General features: G+C 38.0%; 1 protein-coding gene and 1 pseudogene across 1 annotated transcript; one reads left to right on the top strand and one right to left on the bottom strand.

The window, feature by feature from the left end:
• OSTM1 (osteoclastogenesis associated transmembrane protein 1) lies at positions 1-18,195 on the bottom strand. The gene is made up of 6 exons (XM_036415451.2): positions 17,703-18,195; positions 15,231-15,345; positions 8,500-8,597; positions 6,152-6,319; positions 3,614-3,779; positions 1-1,716 (listed from the first exon to the last, which is right to left on the bottom strand). Exons 1-6 carry the CDS (start codon positions 18,102-18,104, stop codon positions 1,661-1,663), a joined length of 1,005 nt encoding a protein of 334 aa, XP_036271344.1. The 5' UTR covers positions 18,105-18,195; the 3' UTR covers positions 1-1,660.
• On the top strand, positions 18,188-21,943 carry LOC118706168 (annotated as a pseudogene).
• The last annotated feature ends 1,356 nt before the right edge of the window (positions 21,944-23,299 follow it).

Genomic DNA, 23,299 nt, shown 5'->3' with positions numbered 1-23,299 from the left:
TAAAGTGCTTATTAGCAAACATTTCCAAAAGCGATGGTTTTTAGAAATACATAATATTCAAAAGTGCTCAGAGTCACTACTTATAGAATCGAATCTGCCATTCTGTACCTTTGCACATGTAAACCGGCTTTATCTGCATTGATGAAAGATTGCTTTCAATGGCCCTCAACTGTATGCTTCAAATCATAACAGTGCTATTAGTATCAGCAGCGGGAACAGTAACAACAGAACAAACCCAGCACATTCTTCATGGATCACAGCAGAACAGAAAAACTGTTCAGCTTGTGGATATGTTACATGTCCGAGGATGAGCCTTTTTTTCACTCCTACATGGTAAACATTTAAAAACAAAAACACCTTCTGTCTCTCTATAGAGTATTTTACAGTACACGAAGATATTCAAATTCTTGTAACATTTAACCAAACTCATTTTAATACAAAGCCTGTTTCCACCAAGAACGTAAGTAGGAATTAAATGAAATACCTAACACTAAAAACCTGAGGGGGAAAATTGTAAACAATTCAGAAATGAAGCTTTTTAAAAAAGACAGAAACATTCCAAATAGAATGTTTTGAGAGTGAAATATTTGACTTCATATCAATCATATCATTTTTATCTGATTTACATAATTTAGAAAAAATAAGCATCATCCTAACTGCTTTCTATATCATTCTGATTCATGTCCCTAGTATACTAGTAAACCATTTAGTGGTCTTACTGTGAGCATCCCCTCAGCTCCCTGTCTACTGTCTGAATCCTAAGCTTCTTTTCACTCCTTCTGTATCTCCCTTCCAAAAATCCCCATATATCATTAATAAAATCTCCATTAAAAAGTCACAATTTAAATACAGTGTGATAATCCTACATTTGACTTAAAGTAGAAATAAATTATAAATTGCCAAATAACTTAATGTAATTCACAATGCAAAATCCCTGGTATAAAAAGAATTCATCTTGCCCTGGATATAATAAAGCAGTCCAATGATTTCAAATTACTTATGAAATAAAGGCAAAAAATAAGGTGTAAAATAGTATTTATAAAAGTCAAGTAAGAAACCAGTTACCATAAATCTTTTTACAAAGATAAATGTAATGGGTCTTCCCACTTTTAAAAATTATTAGGGAGGTCTATAATTAGTGGTTTCAAAAATGACTTTAAGAAAACTAGAGAATGAATTACTTATTATTTATAACGTATGACATATTTTATATGTAACAATAATACTGCCATGGTAATGTAAATTAATCTTTGGATCTGCTACTTTTTGGCAAGTATATTTTCTTTTTCAAAGTCTTTGCTATAACTGATTAATTTTTAAATGTTGGTTTTCAAAAACTTTGCTACTTGAGATATTGTTAATAAGATACCAGAAGTCTCAAATAATAATATGCCTACAAAATAAAACAAAGATTGTTCTTGCATCTTTTGTTATTATAATAAATACACTTTAAAATAGACAACATTGCTATGCCTGTAAATTAAAAATACCCAAAACCTTAAAAAGGGGATGAAAAAGGAAAGAAAAATCGAAAATTCTTATTTTTAAAAATAAATCGTAAGTCCTTGAATTTCTTAAGAACTTTATCTTCCTTTGGACCAAGCTGTATCTTTCATCATTCATCCATGGGATATGATGTTAAATCTCCATTTTGTAAGTTTCAGTTTAAATTTTCTTGAAAGTTTGCAAAGCTGGTACTGGACTTGAGACGTTTGGCTATATAAATAAAAAATATTAAATTTAACTTAAACTTAATTCTCTAAACATGATTATTCATTGTTTTAATGAATAAACTATAGTATTTAATGAGTAAACTATAGTATTTTAAAATATATAGTACTCATCTATTAATTTATATTTGAATCAGAATAGGTTCAATCTTCTAAGAATTAAAACCTATGTCTATTTTTTTCTATCAAACTCAAAAAACATAACTTTGTTAGAAGCAGTACCAAGTAAAACAGACATAATTTATATCATATTGAGCATCACAATCTTAAATATGTAATACAGGTGAAAGTACTCACAAATGGAAGTGCTATAAAGTATAATAAAATTACATATTCAAAAGTCTAAGTTAGAAATCCAAATATAAATTTCTCTTAAAAGAATTCAGTTCAGCCCTGGCCGGTTTGGCTCAGTAGTTGAGAGAGTCAGCCCAAAGGGTCAAGGATTAGATTTTTCAGTCAAGGACACGTACCTCAGTTGCAGGTTCGATTCCCCAGCCCTGGTGGGAGAGCTTGCGGGAGGCAACCAATTGATGTCTCTCACCTCCATGCTTTTCTTCCTCTTCCTTTCCCCCCACCCCCCCCTCTCTCTCTCCTTTCCTCTTTCCCTCCCTCCCTCACTCCATTCCACTCTCTCTAAATATTAATGGGGAAAAAAATACCCTCAAGTGAGGATTTAAAAGTAATAATTCAGACAATAGTATGGAGATTACCAGAGGGAAAGGGAGGATAGGGGGTGGTAGAATAGTGTAAAGAGGGGGGAGGCGGGAGCCTAACTTTTTTCTCTAAAAAACATTTTCTTTTTATAAACTAAAATTACTAAAAGAGAAGCTCTTACTTTCATTCTGATAGTAATCAAGCATCTCAAGAGACTTAGAGGCACTTTCTTCAGCTAAAATGGGATCTTCTAGCTAGTGCCTTTTCTGCTCTGCCCTATTTGATGGGAACAAAGGAAAAGTTTTATTTGTATTTAGCACATGTTATATGTCAAGTAATGTTCTTGCAACTGCAATTTCAATTTGTTCAAAAACGAACTGTGCATAAGCTATCATTTATCCTATGCAGGTGCTTCTGCCATGGCTCCAGTGGGCCTAAGAGCTGTCTATCTCCCCACTGTGGCCATTTAGGTCTTCAACATCTTAGCTGCTTATTCCTCCACTGTTGCCAACCTTATTCCAGGGATTCTAGCTTTTTCAATTAAAGCATCTGAAAGATACTGTATGTTGACTTTTGATCATCTGCATTTACAAATTTCTTAATACATCTCTTTCATTAGTAAGCATAATTGTGAAATTGGAAGTAAAGAATTGTCTAAGGCTAGTAAACTTTTGAGTTCTCAGAGTATGTATCATTTTTAAAACAGGCCTAAATTTTTATTTTTTTTTTAATTTATTTTTTTAAATATATTTTATTGATTTTTTACAGAGAGGAGGAGAGAGGGATAGAGAGCTAGAAATGTTGATGAGAGAGAAATATCGACCAGCTGCCTCTTGCACATCCCCTACTGGGGATGTGCCCGCAACCAACGTACATGCCCTTGACCGGAATCGAACCTGGGGCCTTTCAGTCTGCAGACCGATGCTCTACCACTGAGCCAAACCTGTTTCAGCTAAATTTTTATTTTTAAAATATATTTTTATTGACTTCATAGAGGAAAGGAGAGGAAGAGAGAAATAGCAACGATGAGAGAGAATAATTTATTGGCTGCCTCCTGCATGCCCCCTACTGGGGATCAAACACACAACCTCGGTATGTGTCCTGATTGGAAATCAAGATGTGACCACTTGGTTCATAGGTCAATGCTCAACCACTGAGCCATGCTGGCCAGGCCAGGACTAAATTTTTTAAATACAGGTTTTTAACTAAATAAATAAAAAGATACTTACGTAGAATGAGTTTTCGTTTCTTTTGTTCTGAATGAAGAAAGCTACTAAGGTAAAAGACCACAGGTAGAAAAAGGATGAACACAGAAACAGCGATTACAGGCACAGTATCACTGCAAGGAACTGAACAATTGAAAGTTCGACTCCAAAGTTTTCGAGTAATGTTCATCTGGAAAAATAACAAATAATATAACTCTATTTTATATTTGGTTTGTCTTCAATTTCATACAATTATTTTGTTAATAACTAAACCAACACTTAGAATTTAAACTAAATATACATGGTAAAAAAAATCTATGGATTGTTGAGTATAGTATGTTTTGCCAGGAAATAAGGTGGTTCACAATTAGTCATTGTACAAATTTATATCCATACAAAAATTTCATATTCTAAGTTTAAAATAATGTCTTAATGTCCAAATAATGCTGACCTTTCATAGAGTTGAAACAGAGAACTTTTATCAATAAGAATATCAAAAAAGATTTAAAAGGGTAACTAAATGATGTGATAGATGTGTTAATTAACTCGACTATGGGAATCCTTTCACAGTGTATACATGTCAAATCATAACGTTATACACTTTAATTATATTATAATTTTGTCAATTATACTTCAATAAAATTCGGGGAGTGGACCAGGAAAAATTTTTTTCCTGTTAACATATGTAATCTCTAATCTTGTTGCAATATTTTTAGATGAACATAAAAATATCAACTTTATAGGGCTTCTCTGTTTATGAAATGCTTAATATTTTATTTGAGATATATAAAAGATTCATACTCATGGCAAATATATTTGTTTAAGTACATAATACCCAATGAGTCAAGGAAACTTTCTTAGACAATAATAATATCTTATTTAGTAGCATGCAATAGATACAAGTTAGGGGCAGCAATATCTTACTTTCACTGAGCTCTTGATTTCTGTCAGTCTGATAATATAAGGAAACTATCAAATTTAATGTAGAAAACTGTTGTCTGGATTTTGTTTACTTGAGGTACAGTTTACAAATAATACATTATATGTTTACTATAAGTTTTGCTTATTACAAGAAGGATGTTCTTAAGTAGGTGGTCATGTTGATTTCTTGTGTAATTCCATTTATGTCACAGAACCAATATTCATTTTTCTTCTTTATTTTAAAAACAATGAAATAAACTATTGTTTTAAAAACACACATTTATTACTTATTGAGAGGCTACAAGAAACCAGGCACTGCCCTAGCCACTTTTGCTCAGTGAATAGAGCACAGGCCTGAGGGACTAAAGGGTCCTGGATTCGATTTTGGCCAAGGGCACATGCCTTGGTTGCAGGCTCGATCCCCAGTAGGGAGCATGCAGGAGGTAGCCAATCAATGATTCTCTCTCATCACTAACGTTCCTATCTCTCTTTCCCTCTCCCTTCCTCTCTGAAATCAATAAAAATATATATTAAAAAAAAGAAAAAAACCAGGTACTATTCCAGACATTGGTAATAAAGCAGTAAAAAACAAAAACAAAAATCCACAGGGTACATCTTCTTGAAATACTTTTGCCATCCTGAATATTTTTTTTATAAGATAATTCTTTTTTTTTTATTTTATTTTATATTTTATTGATTTTGTACAGACAGGAAGGGAGAGAGATAGAGAGTTAGAAACATCGATGAGAGTGAGTCATCAATCAGCTGCCTCTTGCACACCCCCTACTGGGGATACACCAGCAACCAAGGTACATGCCCTTGACCGGAACCGAACCCGGGACCCTTCAGTCCCCAAGCCGACGCTCTATCCATTGAACCAAACCGGTCTTGGCGATCCTGAATATTATTGATCCACTATAGTTAACTCTGAGCTGCTATGGTAATTCATATCATTCTCAACCATTAAGTTTATCAGTTTTGACCCTGAGTTCTCTACATTTAGCCAGTAATTACTCACTTTCCTCTAATTCCTTAATGCTCAAGACATCATATTCCCATAAAAAGGCAGGCTATACAATGGAGAAAAAGCTTTTTTGTTGATTATTCATTCCATCGATACATATTACTCAGACCCTGTTCTAAATACTAAACAGAAAACAAAAAGGGGCATGAGGTCCTTTTATCCTCAATGTGGCTTGTATTTTAGTGGAGGGAAGACAGACTATAAATAAGAAAATTTTCAGATAGTAATAGATATAAAGAAATAAAGCAATGGGATAAGAAGTAATTGAGGAATGGCTTCAGAAACACATAATAGCAAAAGTTCTTGAATCAGCAACACATGAATAAGAAACTGAAATGTAAACACATAACAAAGTCCACACAACTCAAAATGATACACATTATCAAACTTAAAAATCAAAATGTATCAAAGTATCAACTCAGTTCTGAAGACCTGATTGATTTCCATTTTAGTTTGACAGATAAGAATATTCTAAAACTTTACTATTTTATAATTAGTTATTTCTGGTTGAAGACAGAATATGAAGATTCCAATATACCTCTGAAAGGGATAATAATACTGAAGGCATATTCAACAATACTGTAAAATATGTATCTTATTAAAAGCAAAGTACTTACTGCATCTTCCACATCAATGCATAAATGTGTTCCAGGTTCAGCCTTATTCTCATGTTCGTTCCTTTTTTGCATTTCACTGTACATACTACTCAGAGTTTTGTATGCATTGAGACAGTTTTTGCATACTTCTGAATAATTTTTTAACTGAAGAAGACTGTGCATGCTCTCCTAAAATGTCAAAGGTACATGTAATACATACAATAAACATTACATCTCTTTAATGTGAGCTATTTGTCCTCCTAGAAAACAGGAAATAACAGAGTATGTTAAGTGCTGAGCTATGATGTGGAGCAGGTCACTAAATCACTCCGAGCCTCCGTTTTATCATCTTCAATGGAGGACTACACTACCTGGTCCCAATTATTAGAAACCTGGCATATAAAGCACATGGCAAAATATTTTGGCACTTTCCAGTTACCTCTAAATTCTGAAAACCACTGCACTACCCTCTGTTAACTGAGGACAACAAAACTTTCCTAAATTATCTTAATCATTTTACATTTGCGCTTACTTTCACCACATAAATAAAACATGAGCTTGCCTGTGCCGACTTCAACAGAGAGGACTTCATTAATGGGAAAGAAAAAGTCACTAAAACTACATCCCACATGATCCTCTTACCCCAAGGTTTATAATCCAGGCCCTTCTACTCAACAAAAAGGGACTAACACCAAAGAATTCTTTAACCTAAAATGAAGGTAATGGATATAACATACAAGATAGTATGTTAGTGAATCTCAGTCTTTTCTACTTAGGACTAATGCTGTGTTTTCTAAAGAGTCGGTTCACTTTATTCTTCACCTTGTGGCCTGGAGAAATGCTATGTTAACTGAATATCAGAATAAAAGAGAAAGAAATAATAAGAGAATCTAACACAATACAGTCCCCGTAACGCTAGCCTTACCATCTGTTTGACAGAGAAACTAAGACTCTAGTTCTGTCACAAGAAATGGCTCACTGCCTCTTTTTCACAGAACTGTGCATTTAGCTAAAAGTGTTCCATCAAAAACTGAGCACAGACCCTTGACAGGAGAGTGTAATTTAGGCATTTATATTAAAATTTTAAATGCACATATATTTTAACAGCAATAAAAACCACGAAGGTACTAAAGGAAATCATAAAAGAATTTTAAAAAATAATCTCAAAGTGGGAAAAGACCTAGTGTGACACAAAATCTGCAAACCATTAAAAAAAAATTTTATAAATCTAACATTAAAATTTATTTATAACAAAAAGCAGAATAAAAAGACAAAAAACAGGGGAACCTTTTCCTCTTCCCATGTGAGAGTCTGTTCTGTGAGACTCTCTTCCTCCCCCCATGTGGGAGTCTGAATACTTGTTCTTCAATAAATCTCCATCTTTGCTAAAAAAAAAAAAAAAAAAAAAAAAAAAAAAAAAAAAAAAAAAAAAAAAAAAAAACCTAGGAAAAATATTTGCAACTAACATTCCAGGAGAAATGCTAATTTCCCTAAAATGCATTCATCAGAATACTAATCTCTTAAAACAAAGAGTTTCTGGGTAAATAGGTTTGATATACAAAATTTACGGTTTCGAGTTTTACAACACACATTACTCCACTATAATTGTGAAGTCCTGTAGTAAAGCATTTCCCAACCATATTAGTAAAAAAGCATCTACTAACATCTTTCAGAACACAGTTTTTATTATTGTCAGGAAAATTCATAATTCTGTGTTATCATTAGGAAATCATACATATCTATATCCTAAATATGTTTACATCTACTTGTGGGGATTATATACTTGTTAAGGGAGTTTCAAAACTATAATTTTATCAGAGTTCCGATCTCATCCTCCCTCACCACCACCAAGGAGGTTCCAACACCAACATTCAGGGATCAGAGAAGGACAAACTGAAAACCACGAGGGCAGGTTTCTTGAAGGCTACCTTTTATATTATTAATTCAATACTCAAAGTTACCAACTAAACAGTGCCTTTTTAAGAAGGTAAAATATATGTGAACACAGACACACAGAATCGTATGCATTGCAAAATACCATACTGCACAAAGTCAAAGTCAATTACTGTCCCACAGAACAATGTTACATTTAAGTTAAACAATCACACGCCTCAGTTAATGTGTTTATGTTCATTATCTCACTGGGTCCTCACTACGGAACACTTAAAGGTAGGCTGGGTAGATCTTGCTATCCTCGAGGTACAAAAAAGAAAATGAAAGTTTCTGTGATTTGCCTAAGGGCTAGTAATGGAAGAACTTAGCAAACATCCAGGTCCACTAACTTCTCTATATTGTGTTTATAGACTAATGCAATAAGAGTTGGAATTATTTTTTATTCATTTTAATTTCAAGTATCAGATATAAAATACCTGAAGGTTATTCTCAAAGCAGGTCAAGGTGTTATTGAATTGATTGAGGAAGTTTAACGTGCTAATTGATAATTCTTCACTTTTGTTCGTTAAACAATCTGTCAAAAAAATGCAAAAAAGTATATTAATATATCTCAAGCGACAATTATATATTGCCATTTCTCTCCCTCAAGCTATCATCTTGTTTCACACCACAGTAATTCTTTATTTAAACAAGCTTAAAGTGTTCCACATAAGGAAATTTCTCATATACATAAAGTTTACCCCTTTTAGTTTCCAAAAGTTATTTTTTATATAATAACCATTTTAATGAAAATCTCAAAATAATCCCATATACTTTCTTTATAAAATACAATATACCAATCAGTTTTTGTCAGCTCAACGTCTTAATCATGAGCATCCGATGTCAAATGCTGCCTTAGTAGGAGGATTTAGTGCTGTTTAGGCATAAGACTGTTTATCCTGCATTAATTTTACCTAAATTCACCTCCTTTTTTATCCTTTTCTGTATCTAATTTAGTAGGTCTTTCTCTCATCATCACTAATGGGTCATTTGTTGCATCTAACATGGTAACATTTTTTCATATACCTTTTGGGAGAACAGAAAAGAAGCTCGTGGGAATTTTGCCTGAAATACTGATAAAGAGTCTTCAAGTAAAACATGGGGGAGAAAAAATATAACTGTTTACAGGTTTTAAAAAATCTCACACAAATGATATTCCTCTGCAACTGGCTTCTCTTGCTTAGCATTACTCAAGTTCATTCCTTTTAATTGTTTTCTATGTTGAATTTAGCCCAATTTACCTATTCTCCCTTCTTCAATAAACCTATTCTTTTTCCTCACTTTGCTTTTACCTCTCCGTGTTCTCAGTTTACCCTCTCGTCTGGTCGGTTCAAGTGCCTAGCTTCACATCCTAGAACTCATGGTCAGCAGTTTCAATTTCACCCTCCTAGAACCCTGATCCTCTGTGTTCCACATACAAACATTTTCAACCTTGGTCAGACTCCATTCCTTTTCATTGTTTTCTTAATTCCAATTCTAGTTGTAGAATATTATTTTAGAAAATTCTGAAGTTACAGTAAACTTCTAATTCACAATTCAAATTCTAATTCACAAAACTATCCTTATAGATGCCCTGCCAATTACTCTACAAAGGATGTTCCCACTGTTTTCCATTCTGTAGCAACCAACCCCACTCTTGTTCGCCTTAATTTTAACTGGTAGCTGTACTATATACCCCCACAGGGCCACCTATTATGATAGCTCTCAACTGGGAATGGAGAGACAGGATAGGAGGCTATTGCAATTATCCAAGAGAAAGGTGGCAATGCAAATGAAAGAATTCAATGGATAATAGAGACTGAGTAGGCAGCAAAGGGGACCTCAAAATAAGCCTCGATAGCATATGAATTATTTTGAGCTAAAGGCCATTGATAACCAGCAGACTCAAGAAAACTCTAAAAGCAGGGCACAAGTTCTTATTTTGTAAATATTTACAAAGGAAATTTCCATTTGCAAAGATGTTTGCCTATCGTGTAAAAGGAAAAAGAGGACTCAACAACTCTTACCAATGGAGAGGCATCAACTTCAACCTCTGTCACGAGCCTTACTATACAATCCTTGTTTACCATACCTTTCCTGGTCACCCTCCCTAACCTGTCTCCTCCACCCAGAAGCCCCAAGTCCCTTTTCTTTCATTAGAGTAAGATGGCATATAAACCCAAACTCTAACCATCCCTTTGAGTTACTCGTCATTGGGGGCTCCCAAGTATACAAGTGCAATACATATGTTAAAAACTTGTTTGCTTTTCTCTTGTTAACCTGTCTTTGGCCAGTCTAATTTACAGAGTCTCAACCAGAAAACCTAAAACAGAGGAAAAAGATGTTTTTCTTCCCTACAGCAGACACTAGGATATGACACACTATGAGACAGGCATGTAGCATGATAAACAACAACCATTAAAATGAAAGCTAACACTAACTGAGTACTTGTGCTCTGCTTGTTCTTTAAACACTTTTCCTCCCGTTTCATTCTTACAACAAGCCCAGGAGGCAAGAACTATCTCCATTTCCTAAATAAGGAACTGGGGCTTAGAGGAATTAAGGAAGTTGCTCAAAGTCACAAAACTGTTAAGTGAAAACTTGAAATTTCTACTCAGTCTGATTCCTGAGCCTGCACCTTCAAACACTAAAAAATAATTAAATATTTACATATAAGTTCTAACCATTAAAGTTTAATACTTGGAGTCAAAAAATACCTGTCACCACTCCTCCCTCCCCATAGATGTATTAAACAATGCAGAGATTCAGTCACTACCAAATGATCAGTGTTGGTGCCTGAGATACAAACCTAAACCTGGTGAATGGGGCAGCAATAGCAATTAAGACTTCTTTATGCAAATTTTAAAGACTTCCCCTGTGGGCAAACTAACTACCAAACACACACACACACACACACACACACACACACACACACACTCCTGCTTCCAGAGGCTGAGCTGGGCCCCGTTCACACCTCATACAATCCCTCAGGTGCACGGGTTGGTCTGCACCTTGTATACATAAGGCCCTGCTAGTGAACCTATTTCTACAATCTTTCCTTCTCTCAACTCACTTTATCTATATTCCCTATAGCTTTTTCTTCTCAAGAATGTGATTCCTTTCTAACTGTTCACATTATCATTTAAAAATCTGAGGGATCACTTCATAAATTAGCAAATAGCCAGAGAAACAAAGTGGCACACAGGGGAATCATACATCAAATTAGTAAGGCATTGAAATATAAAATATATCCTCCAGATCTTCAATTAAGTATCTCCTTAATTATTCCACATTTTCTTTACTATTTAAAAATTTTACTCCACCCGTCAGCTTTCAGAAAGTTCACATACTGAATTCTTTAAAATATAACATAAGCACCCTCCACTTAATCCTGGTTTAACGTCATCACAAAGTTGCCTTGAATCATTTTAATGAGGCAGAGTACATATAAATAAAAAGAAACACAATAACAAATATGCAGAATATTAGTATATTGGGCAAACCAGACTGAATAGGTTTTCCTGTACAGGGAATACAATTGCATACATGGTAATTATATATCTGTGTTATAATGAGCCATGTCATGGCAACTGACATACATAATATAGGGATAGATGAATGTGTGTCCATCCCTGTGTTGCCTATAAAATTAGTACATAATAATTGAGAGCAATGCTAATTTCTTCCATACAAAGTATATAAATTTCTTTATAAAAAAGTAATTTGTAGAATTAAAAAAGGCAAACAAAAAAAAAGTGATTTACAAAGGAAGGTCTCTGAACAAAGAAGTTAATCTCTTCTATTTCACTGACAGCCATTCCTCTTCCCTTAAAATAACTGGAACATTAAATTAAAAGCTAGTCATATAGACTGAACATCTTGTTATATATTGTATTAATGCAGTATCATCAAATTTTTCAGTAATCATTAAACAGTGGCATTATACAGCATAAAGAAATTAATTTATATTATATAATGAGGCTAAAAATGTCTTCATTATTAAAGAGCTCTGACTTTCTGATTTAAAATAAAGGAACGCCAGTAAAATTCCTTTTATCGTTTTATAGGAACTGGGAATATGAAATTATAAACAGTGAGAGGCTATATATTTTAATTATTAAGTTAAGGAATATTAATGATAATAAAGCTTCCTCTAAGCACTAAATGAAGTGGTCATTATAAATTTTCCTCATCTCAGATAATCAATGCAGCAGCATCAAGGTCACATTAGCATAGCTTCTTTCTCAGTGAGGGATGAAGCATCAGCTCAAAAGGCATTCTTAAGGGTGTTAACAATTCAAGTGAAGACCTTCGTGGAAACCTACTGATATAATAGTAGGAATTACACATTTTTCCGTAAAGTATTTGGCATCTAATAGGAATTTGTATAAAGATATCTGCTTTTTTTTCAAAACTAGTTTTATAGAAAACGATAGAGACAATCACCAATTTCTGAAAAATAGGGCAAGCTTCAGAAAATATAGTATAAACTAAGAAAACTTTGACCCTGGACAACATAAGTTTGATAAGTATGAAAACTAAGACATTTTAAATTATAAGATACAAATGAGTGAGTCTAGTGCTTAGTATATTATCATATAGTTAAAATATGGGAAAAAGAGGTCCTGATTAATTGACCTTTGGGTTAACCATTAAGTTTTATTATTGATTTTTAAAGAATCAAGATATAATAAGTGAAGGGTATCAGAATATACCTTTCTAAAATATACCTCTTTGCCATAAGAATTATTCTGAGCTGAAGGCACTTGAAACAGCAGATGCAGAGAGAAGCTTTTTGTGATTCCTCTTATATGCCTAAAGACAGATCCTCCAAAAGAAATTCAGTTGTCATAAATCCCTTCCCTGAGAGTTTGATCACCTAAGATTGACATTTATCACCAGAAAGGAAATCAATGGAAGAGAATCAAGAGTCCAGGAATAAACCCTGACATAAGTCAACTGTGAGCTGAACACATAAAAACAGAGAGGGGAATGGTGATTGCCAGGGTTGGGGGTAGGAGAAATGGGAGATGTTGGTCAAAGGATACAAGCTTCCAGTTATGAAAAAGTTTTGGGAATCTCATGTAATAATTATAGTTAACAATACTGAATTAAGTACTTGAAAGTTGCTAAGAGATTAAATCTTAAATGTTCTCACCCCAAAAAAGAAATGGTAATTATGTCATGTGATGGAGGTGTTACCTAACATAAAACTATAGTGGTAACCATTTGCAACATATAAGTGTATCAAATCAACACATTATATACCTTAAACTTTTACAATGTTATATGTCAATTATATCTCAATAAAGTTGAAAGAGAAAAAAAACAAAGAACGAAAACACTTAACCATGAAACAATCCATAGTCTCATCAAATCTGGTCATTTTGCTACTTATTCAACTGTCACATGCATAAGACAACCAAAAAGCACCTCAACAACAAATTTATCCTTAGGTCCACAATGCACTTCTGGTAACAGCTTCGAAGTTCTGCACAGGAGAATTAGTATATATATTTTCTTTACTTCTTAGCAGTCATTCTCCACAAGAACTAGATTTCATATTATTTGTAATGTGAATTGAAAGAGCTGAGCTCTTCCTGGAATATATAGAAACACTCTCACAAATTAAGATTTTATAAATACAAATTTCCCTGACAAAACCTACTATTTTCGGAGCTTCTCCTGTTTCTGCTGTTTCTCAAAATAATTAGCTCAAAATAATCCTTATGCCAAAGAGGCTTATTTTGGGGTGGCATGATCTGGTCTCTTATAGTCATATTTTGGGGTAGTATATTTTGGTCTCCTACAATACAAAATGACAACATCCTAGAAAAACTTCTGATTGGGCACAATTTGTTTAAAATTAGTGTGATCTGACTGCCTTCTTCCATTTTATTAAAAGAGTAAATATCCCTTGTATTCTTTTTTCCCCTATTTTTTATTATTTAAAGTATTACAAATAGTAGTACATATGTTTCCTTATTTTTTTTTTTCCCCAATTGACCTTCCCCCAGCCTCCCCTACCCCTGGCTCATGCCCTTACCCCCCTCCCAGTGTCTTATGTCCATTGGTTATGCTTATATGCATGCATACAAGTCCTTTAGTTGATCTCTTACCCCTGCCCTCAAACCCCCCTTGTATTCTTTTACATATTTCTTTTTCAAACACTTTTCAATTATAGTTGACATACATTATACTTTCAGGTGTTCACCCTAATGATTAGACATTACATAACTTTCTAAGTGATTGATCAACCTAATAAATCTCATACCCATCTAACACCATATATAGTTACTAGAATATTATTGACTATATTCCCTATGCTATACTTCATATCCCAATGACTATTCTGTAACAACCAATTTGTTCATCTTAATCCCTTCACCTTTTCACCTATCTCCTCCAATGTTAAAATGTTCTCTGTATCTTTAAGTCTGTTTCTGTACTGCTTCTTCATTTATTTTGTTTTTTTAGATTTGTTTGTTAATAAAAATGTATTTATTGCCATTTTATTGTTCATATTTTTATTTTTTCTTCTTCTTCTTAAATAATACCCTTTAATATTTTATGTAATAATGGTTTTATGGTGATGAACTCCAGCTTTTCCTTGTTGGGTTATTCTTTTACATATTTCTATAGTCAAATGATTTCATAAACAATGGCTAGCTATGTAAAAATGGGTTTTCTTTTATGTGCAAAGGTAAAGAGAAGACTTTAGCATCTTTCAGTAATATCATAATTATTACTAAACAGTTAACATTTCTTGAACATTAACTGTGTGTCAGGTACTGAGTTAGTTAAGTACTTTACACAAATTATCTCATTTAATCCTCAAGACAATGATATAATGTAGGTTCCATTATTACCATCAACTTAAAGATAAGGAAACTAAAATCCCAAGAGCAAAAGTTACATGCCCAAGGTCTGGCAGCTATTATGTTATAGCTAATAAGTGCCAAAATTTCAAATCAAATCCAGATCTCTCTGACTGCAAAGCTCATGCTGGTAACTGCTACTTTTCTACCTTTCAGTAAGTGCCCAAGTGGTTCCCACTAATAAACTCCGATGCCAGGCACAGTTCATTAAACATAGTAATAAAAAGTATTCCATAGATTCAAAGATTTCAAGGTTCATTAAAATTTGAATTGAACCGCGACTGCAACATGAACATGAAATAATTACTTACTTGCACAATTTGCCTTCTGCCATGTGGAATTAAAGAACTCAGACAGAATCACAACTATTTGCATTCTATCTTCCATTAAGAGACTTCTGGCACAACTATGACTCTCTGAAGTATTCTGTAACAAAAAAGAAAAGAAAAAATACAATGTGAGTATTTTTAGGAGCTTCCAAACAATTTGTGCACATTAAAAGGGGATTAATTAGAGGAAATAATTTAATATTGCTATTTGCCCTTTCTCTATAATAGAAGTGTCAGAGATGAAAGAAAATTAGTAAAATGTATATGAAAACCTCCCTCCTGTCAGAGTCTGGGGCGCACCACGGGACCCAGAGTCAAGTCTCTGCCCACCCACATGGGTCTCAAAATCGCATGAGACCCAGACCTGGTCGCCACCCCCTCCCCCCCAATTGGGCTAGATCCAGACCCGGCCAGTCCCACCCTTGTCAAGCCCCACCAGGCAGGGGGCGTAGCCTCAGGTCCCCTGGTCTGGCACCAGGACAGGGGGCGTGGCCTGAGGTCCCCCAGCCCAGGGGGGGGGGGGCATGCCTTGAGGTCCTCCATCAAGCCCTGGATGGGGGGCATAGCCTCAGGTCCCCCAGCCCAGCACCAGGAAGGAGGCGTGGCCTGAGGTCCCCTGTCAAGCCCCACCTGATGGGGGGGGGGGGGGGGCATGGCCTGAGGTCCCCTGGTCTGTCACCCGGTCAGGGGGAGCAGCCTGAGGTCCCCTAGCCCAGAACCAGGATGGGAAGCACACTCTGAGGTCCCCCACCAAGCCCCACTGGGTGGGGAGTGCAGCCTGAGGTCCCCCTGCCTGATACCAGGGCAAGGGGTGTGGCCTAAGGTCCCCTGTCAAGCCCCAGGGAGGGTGTAGCCTTAGGTCCCTGCTGATTGCTCCTTAAGGTTCCTTATGGGAACTGGACTCAGCTGTGGGTGCAGCCATCTTTGCGATGGAGTGATGGTCAATTAGCATATTCCCTCTTTATTAGATAGGATCATAGTGAGATGTATATATCTCCCCCTTGCCATGCCCAGTAGAAGTATGCCTGAAAAATATTGCATGTAAACCTAAATTTATTTAAAACTACTTTGAAAACTAGCTCTTTACAGAAAGATTGACCACAGGGTTTATTTAATGCAATAAGTCCCCTCTTTATATATAAAAAAAAAAAAAGATTTATGTTAATTGATATCAGGTTGACTTAAAACAAGATGTAACTACATACAAGTCTGTATTTTGCCAAACCAATTATGATTTATGAAATAATTCCAACCACATTTTCATGAGACTTCTGTGCTCTCGATGCCAGAGAAACTTCCCCACTCCACAATGCCAGTTATTCATGCTTTCCCTTTACAAGACATATCCAGCCCACACCTCCTGACTCCCACCAGCCCTGCCACTCTAATCTTTTCCTATTCTAGACCCTATAAGGTTCCTAGGAACAGGAAGGTATCTTCTGTGTCTTTTTGTTATTATTAATCCCCAAGCGAGGATATTTTCCCCATTGATTCTTAGAGAGAGTGGAAGGGAGGGAGGAGGGGTTGAGAGATAAGAGACATGGATGGGTTGCCTCCTCTGCATGCCTCGACCTCAGGTTGGGATCGGGCCTGCAACTCAGGTACATGCCCTTGACAGGGAATCGAACCCGGATCCTTTGATCAGCGGGCCAAGGCTCTACCAACCGCTCTAACCATCGAGCAAACAAGCCAGGGCTTTCTTTTTCTTTGTTCAAGTCCTTTATAGCCCCTACCCACATGACCAGAAAAGCTCTAAGGGTACCAAGAATGGAAGGTAAATTTTACTGTTTTCTAAAATGTTAGCTCCCATTTACTAAGAACAATTACTAGGTGCCGATCTTCTAAGAGTCATTTTTATCCCCATTTTACAGATGAGAAAACAAGCACAAAGAATGCAACTTGCGGGGAGGATAGAGCTAATAAGAGGAAGAAACTAAGACTCCAAAGTAATACGAGGACAAACTTCTATAAAGTGGGGGGAGTCTGAACATTTTCTGGCTACAAACTTCAAGGTCCTAACCACTACAGCTTCCCCAGTCCACTTAGGATTTCAGGGGAGGCGGGGTCCTTCCTGGGGCCTCCAGGTGCAAATGGGAAGCTGTGGAGGAGTTTGGAGAAGGGAGTAGAGGAGGAGATGGAAAGGGAAAGGCTAGGGTGAGGGGTGGACGGGCCTCAAGAGAACCAGTCATACCTATCTGTATACAGTATGTACCAAGAGAATGACCAACAGCAGCTACGAAGGAAAAAAAAAAAAAAAAAAAAAAAAAAAAAATCAAGCCCAAGCCCCAAAACGCCATCCACTTTCTTGATGCTCAAACTCCACAAGTCCTAGTCCAACCCCTTTTTCTTACAGATGGGAAGACTGAGTCCCGCCCCCCAACCCCAGAGGCAGCCTCCTCTCGCCCTCCTTTCCAGCCCTCACGCCAGGGATTCCGAGTGTGCTCCTCCGCGTACCCCCACAGCTCGGCTGATGTTGTCCATCTTGCTGGCGACCTGTTGGAAGAGGGGGTAGCAGGTCTGGCAGAGGCGCACCGGCCGGGCGCCGCGCACCAGGCACCCGGTCAGCTCCGCGCTGCTGTTGGCAAAGTCCAGCAGCAGGTCCCGGCACTCGGGATCCAGGTCCGGCAGGTCCGGGGGCAGGGACTGTGGCCCCAGTCTTCCTCCCCGCAGCAGGGCCAGGGACAAGTCTTCCACGTCCAGCCACTGCTGCTCTGACAGCAGGTCGTCCAGGACCCTGCGGGGGCTGCCGTCCACGGCGAGCGTGCCCAGCGCCAGCCCCGGCCACAGCAGCGGCGCCAGCAGCAGCCCCGGCAGCAGCCACGAACTCCGCGGCGGAGGCGTCACGCCGGGATCCATCGCGGGGTTCCCACACCCCAGGGCGCTCGCCGCCGCAGACTCTCCTCTACTCCGAGCCGGCGCCGCCGACCGCCACTGCTTCCGGTTTCCCCGGGCGCAGGCCGCGAGTTGGGGTCACGAGGTGCGCGCGTCATAGCCCCGCCCCCGGCGCGCGGCGCCCCGCCCCATTGGCTGCCCGGAACCTCTCGCGGCCCGCAGGCCGGCGCGCGAGCTGCGCTGCGCACGCTCCGGAGGCCTCGCGCCCCCTGCAGGCGTCGCGCGGCTGACGGAGGGGTGTGCAAGGCCCGGAGCCGAACTCTGCCGCCCTGAGAAGGCGGGTTTCCACCGCTTTGAAAACAATTAAATCTCGGGGGGCGGCCTGGGGAAAGAAGGGTCGAGGCCCTGGATCGCCCACTGCATTGGGCGTTCCCTGCTCTCCAGAGCTCACACCGCAGAAAGATGGACGCGGGGGAATTACGAATTACCCTAAGGCCGCTGGCAGGTGCCTGTGCAGATTTGTTTACTTGGTGTTTCTTAACATGATCTTACCCGTCATGTTCGGAAAGAGTGAAAACGGCTGGTGAGTATTTTTGGTAGTGGAGCCTCGTGGCTTCCAAGCTTTAAAAACAAAAAACAACAACAACAAAACAAAAAACGCGGACCCGCCAGAGCCGCCACTGCCAACGAGGACATGTGCAAAGTAAGTCAGAGGTCCGTGGGGCCGGCCAGCCTGAGTCTGCTCACCTCCAAAGTCTATGCATCACAGAAGGACTCGCCTCACAAAACTCCATGAAGGCTAATGAGCTGGCACTCCACTCGGTTCCCGAGAGTCAACTAAATAGGTGGAGGAGCCAAAGACCCAACTTGAAGAAAGTGTCTCATATCTCCAGCATATATAAAAGTTGGTGTCGGGAACTGTACTCCCACACTGAACTCAAGATGCGAAGTTGGGTTCAGTGGGGTTTACACAGCTATGAATATCTCCAAAATGCACCGCCTGCATTTGTTCCAAGACTTGGTATTTCTGGTTTTGCTGGCATTGTTGGACTCCTTTTGGCTAGTTCAAAAACACAGATGCTGGTGTATCTGTCCACCTGCTTTCATGGAATTAGTTGCCTCTCTTTAATATCCATGACAAGCTATCATATTTGTCCAGGTCAGTGGGGGCAGGAACTTTGATCACATGGGGGCAGCCATATTGTGTATTAGAGTGATGGTCAATCTGCATATTACTCTTTTATTAGATAGGATAGAGGCCTGGTGCATTTCAGGTGATTCATGCCTAAGACTTGAAAGGTTTCATATAGCATGGCCTGAAAGTTGAGAATTGGCATTTTAAAATCCTATTCTACCCATCTTATTTTTAAAAAATACTATATTTTTATTGATTTCAAGAGGAAGGAAGAAGGAGAAAGAGTTAGAAACATCAATAATGAAAGAGAATCATTGATCGGCTGCCTCCTGCATGTCCCCTACTGAGGATCGAGCCTGCAATGCCAGCATGTGCCCTTGATCAGAATGAAACCTGGTACCCTTCAGTCCACAGGCTGACGCTCTGTCCACTGAGCCAAACTGGTTAGGGCATGAACTGCCTGAAATCCAGTTGGGAGCAAAGCCACTCCTCTTCCTATAGACATGTCAATAGGTCATGTCAGCAGCCTTGAACTCTCTCACCTGAAACTTGTCAGAGACAGGAGAAGGGCCAGGAATGTGCCCTAATGGTTGCTTGCATCTGGGAACTTGCATAGCCAGATTGGAGATTCGTGCAGAGGGTAGTGGCGCGTAGTATGAGATTTTAGCAGGAAGCCAAGAGACATTTAATAATGGCGGTGCATCAGGTGCTCCAGAATGGCCCCAGGAATGTTCTAGGGACAACATGCAACATTCAGAAGCAAGGGGCTCTTAGAAGCAAGGTGGCTGGAGTTCCCACAAAGAAATGCAAATTCTGACCGTTATTGGGATGCACTTATTACGACCTGTTTGAAAACATGTTTTTCTGGCCCATACTAATCTTTCTAAGTCATTTCTACATTGTAGCTCCCCCGTACTTCTCATTCAGATGATCCTTCTCTGCTTAGAAGAGCTAATATTGGCCCTAGTATGAATATACATTTCCACTCTACCCTCAACCCAGACATGATTCTGTGTCCCAGCTATGTATGAATTTTGGGAGGGGCTGATAGTTTCTATTCTAATATGAATAGCCTGCTGAGGCCTGCAAGACTCAGAGTCAGACCCCAATCTTATGAATACCCTTGTCACCTGAAGAGGGAGGTCATTTGGGGCATTGGTCATTTGAGTGAGGGATAAAGTTCAGATGTCTAACTAGAACGTGGGTCAGAATCTAAGGAGGGAGACTCAGCCTCTCTCTTTCAATTTAGATTCCTGGGGCTTTAAGCAGTATTAAGTGCATGCTTAGCTGATGGAGATGAAGGTCAAAATGGCATCCACAATGTGGAGAAAGAATAACTATGCAAAATATTTATCTATGGGGTTCTCTGACTAATGGTATTCTTGCCCAAACAATAAAAAAATAAAAATAAAACCTGAATTTATTAAAATCATTAGATCTTTTAGACTTCAGGAAGTACTGCAAGAGAAAGAAAAACAATTTAAATCTCTGCTTCATTGACACATGAAATCTTTGCTGAATGATACCATGAGGAAACAAGCAGGCATGTTCAGAATGTGAAATATTCCTCAGGGGAAAAAAAATGATCTGATTTCTGAAAAAAAGTCAATGTCATGTGACATTAGCGTAGAGACTATAGCAAATAAACATTTCTGAAGACTTAAAAGGTATAACAGCAACATTCAAAAATATTTTTAAAAATTTTAAGAGCTATACAACCAAATATAAGTGTACCTTGTTTTGGATCCTGATTTGAACAAACCAATTGCAAAAATAAATGTTTCTTAGACAATTAGGGAAACTTTAAAATCATACTATATGATATTAAAGAATATTATTTTTCATTAGATGTGATATTGCCATGTGACTATGAAATGTCATTTTGTTCTATGTATAATGAAGTATTTAGGGGTGAAATGATATGTAATATTTGGGATAAACTTTAAAAAATCCATAGCCAAACCAAGAAGATAGGAGCCAAGAAAGCAAAACGTGGTACTTATTGGAGTTGGGTGATGGGTGCATCAGAGATTATTACTCTACTTTTGTGTATGGTGGAAATTTTTCACACAAAAAAAACTATTTTAAAAGTATGATATGATATATAATGTGACATATAATTCAGGTTTAATATTTTTCACTAAATATCAATTGGTATTCATTTTTTTTTCTTTTTATCTAGATACACTGTAAGCAGATTTTCAATTTTTCACTAAAGGAATTATGGAATTTAAAAAAAAAAAAAAAGCAGTTCAAATACAAAGTTCTTCCTCAAACACCCTGAGCATGTCCAAGAAGCTTCTTCTAAGGAACAAGCTCATGTCTACAGAACACAAAGCAAGGCAAAATCATGCAATCACCTGGTGACAGAGAGTGGGGTACACAATTCAGATATTTCCATCTTTAAGAGTACATTCTGACCTGAATTGTGCAGTTTGGCTGCCTTGAATCTTCAAGTGCTTTAATAGTTACATATTCCTCTCTGCCTTATACTGTTTAGACTCAGTGTGAATTGGAAAAAGTAAATCATTTTTTAAATTGGCCAGTGGTTACAGTATGAGGATGAGCTGAGTGTGTCGTGATGCTCTGCTAAACAGGAGAGAGTGAAGAGATGCAGCTGCTGAGAGTTCATGAAAGCTTTAAAGACGACATGGAGTGGTCTGAGGAAAGGGCCCTGTGCCAACTGGGGTCACCACAGCCCTGCCTCAAGGGTGGACACAGGAATTAGGATTCATTTGCCAGAGCTCCCTTTATTGACTTCATCCCTCATCTCATGCCTAGGTCACCTTTTAGGTCAGAGGTCAAGGCTCTACTGGAGCTGATGATGGCTCTACCAGGAGGCAAAGTGGAGAAACTCCAAAAGGGGCATATACTGTCACTGACACAACTCTGTGGGCATAAGACATAACACTGTCTACTCTCACCGGAACATGGACTCACCTCTTAATAATATTTACTGCAGCCCGTATCTTGGATAAATATGAGCTATAACTACTTCACTAATTTTTTTTTTAACTTCATTGATTTTTATTGAGAGAAGCTATTTGTCCTCTATCGAGGACACCAATCTGATCCTCCTGACCTGCTTCACTCAAAACAGTTTTCAGAACTCCAGTGCTCTCTGAGTGTCTGCCCACCCTTCCTCTTTCTCTCCCCGTCTTTGACACTTGCATTGGAGAGCCACAGCACAGCATATGGGTTTTCTTTCTTACCATACACTCAAACACTACCTCCTGTAACAGCAATAATTGTTCTTAGTTGCCAAGGAGTGGCAATACCAGATTCATACCAGGTTCCAGAAAGACCAGCCCAGAATTACCCTGCTCACAGTCCTGGCTTGTATGCCCAAACTCTGAATCTCAGAGATAGTCAACAATTCAACAAATATTTCCTGAGAACTGACACTAGGCAGAGTTCTGGATAAATGGATAATGAGGGAGGGGTGGGCTTCTGGGAAAAGAAAATGCTCCTGGTGTGTCATAGGCACAGGAGAAATGGGTGTGTAAATAAACCCCTGTATAATATCAGGACACATAGAAGAATATGAAGATAAGGTAGGAAGATGAGGAGGGAGCAACAAGGAAGCAAATCTTGATAGTGGGTTAAAAAAAAAATAAAGCTTTAAAAAGAGCTGAAGCACATAAATGCCACCCTTTGCTCTCCCTTGATTAAACTGAAGTGCTCACTCTGGGTAAACAGTGGCTTGCTCATCAATGAGATCTTTATCTTTGATGTCACCTTTTCTTTCTTCTTTTATTTTTAACTGTTTGGCCCTGGACACCAGTAGAAGCTTTAGTAAAGTGGTTCTCTCATCACTGATTTCCTCTAGTGCCTGAGATACTGCTTAGACACACAAACTCATGCCCCAGATGGTCCCCATTAAAATTTAACAATTAGATAACAGCCCTAGCTGGTTTGGTTCAGTAGATAGAGCGGCAGCCTGCAGACTGAAGGGTTCCAGGTTTGATTCAGGTCAAGGGCACATACCTGGGTTGTGGGCTTAATCCCAGGGGGCAGGGGAGATTTCCTGGAGGCAGCCAATCAATGCTTCTCTTTCATCATTGATGTTACTATCTCTTTCTCC

The sequence above is a fragment of the Pipistrellus kuhlii genome, unplaced genomic scaffold, assembly GCF_014108245.1.
Source record: "Pipistrellus kuhlii isolate mPipKuh1 unplaced genomic scaffold, mPipKuh1.p scaffold_m20_p_5, whole genome shotgun sequence".
Classification (NCBI taxonomy): domain Eukaryota; kingdom Metazoa; phylum Chordata; class Mammalia; order Chiroptera; family Vespertilionidae; genus Pipistrellus; species Pipistrellus kuhlii.
The sequence above is the reverse complement of the archived record's forward strand: the minus strand, read 5'-3'. Positions and strand labels throughout refer to the sequence as shown.

Bases quoted from the DNA above. Each gene is read 5' to 3' on its own strand.
- OSTM1 (XM_036415451.2), bottom strand. From the start codon at position 18,104: ATGGATCCCGGCGTGACGCCTCCGCCGCGGAGTTCGTGGCTGCTGCCG. The intron at 15,346-17,702 runs GTACGCGGAGGA...TTTTTGTTACAG, and splicing joins ACATCAGCCGAGCTGTGGGG to AATACTTCAGAGAGTCATAG. The intron at 6,320-8,499 runs GTATTTTATATC...TTGACATTTTAG, and splicing joins GCTTTGAGAATAACCTTCAG to GAGAGCATGCACAGTCTTCT.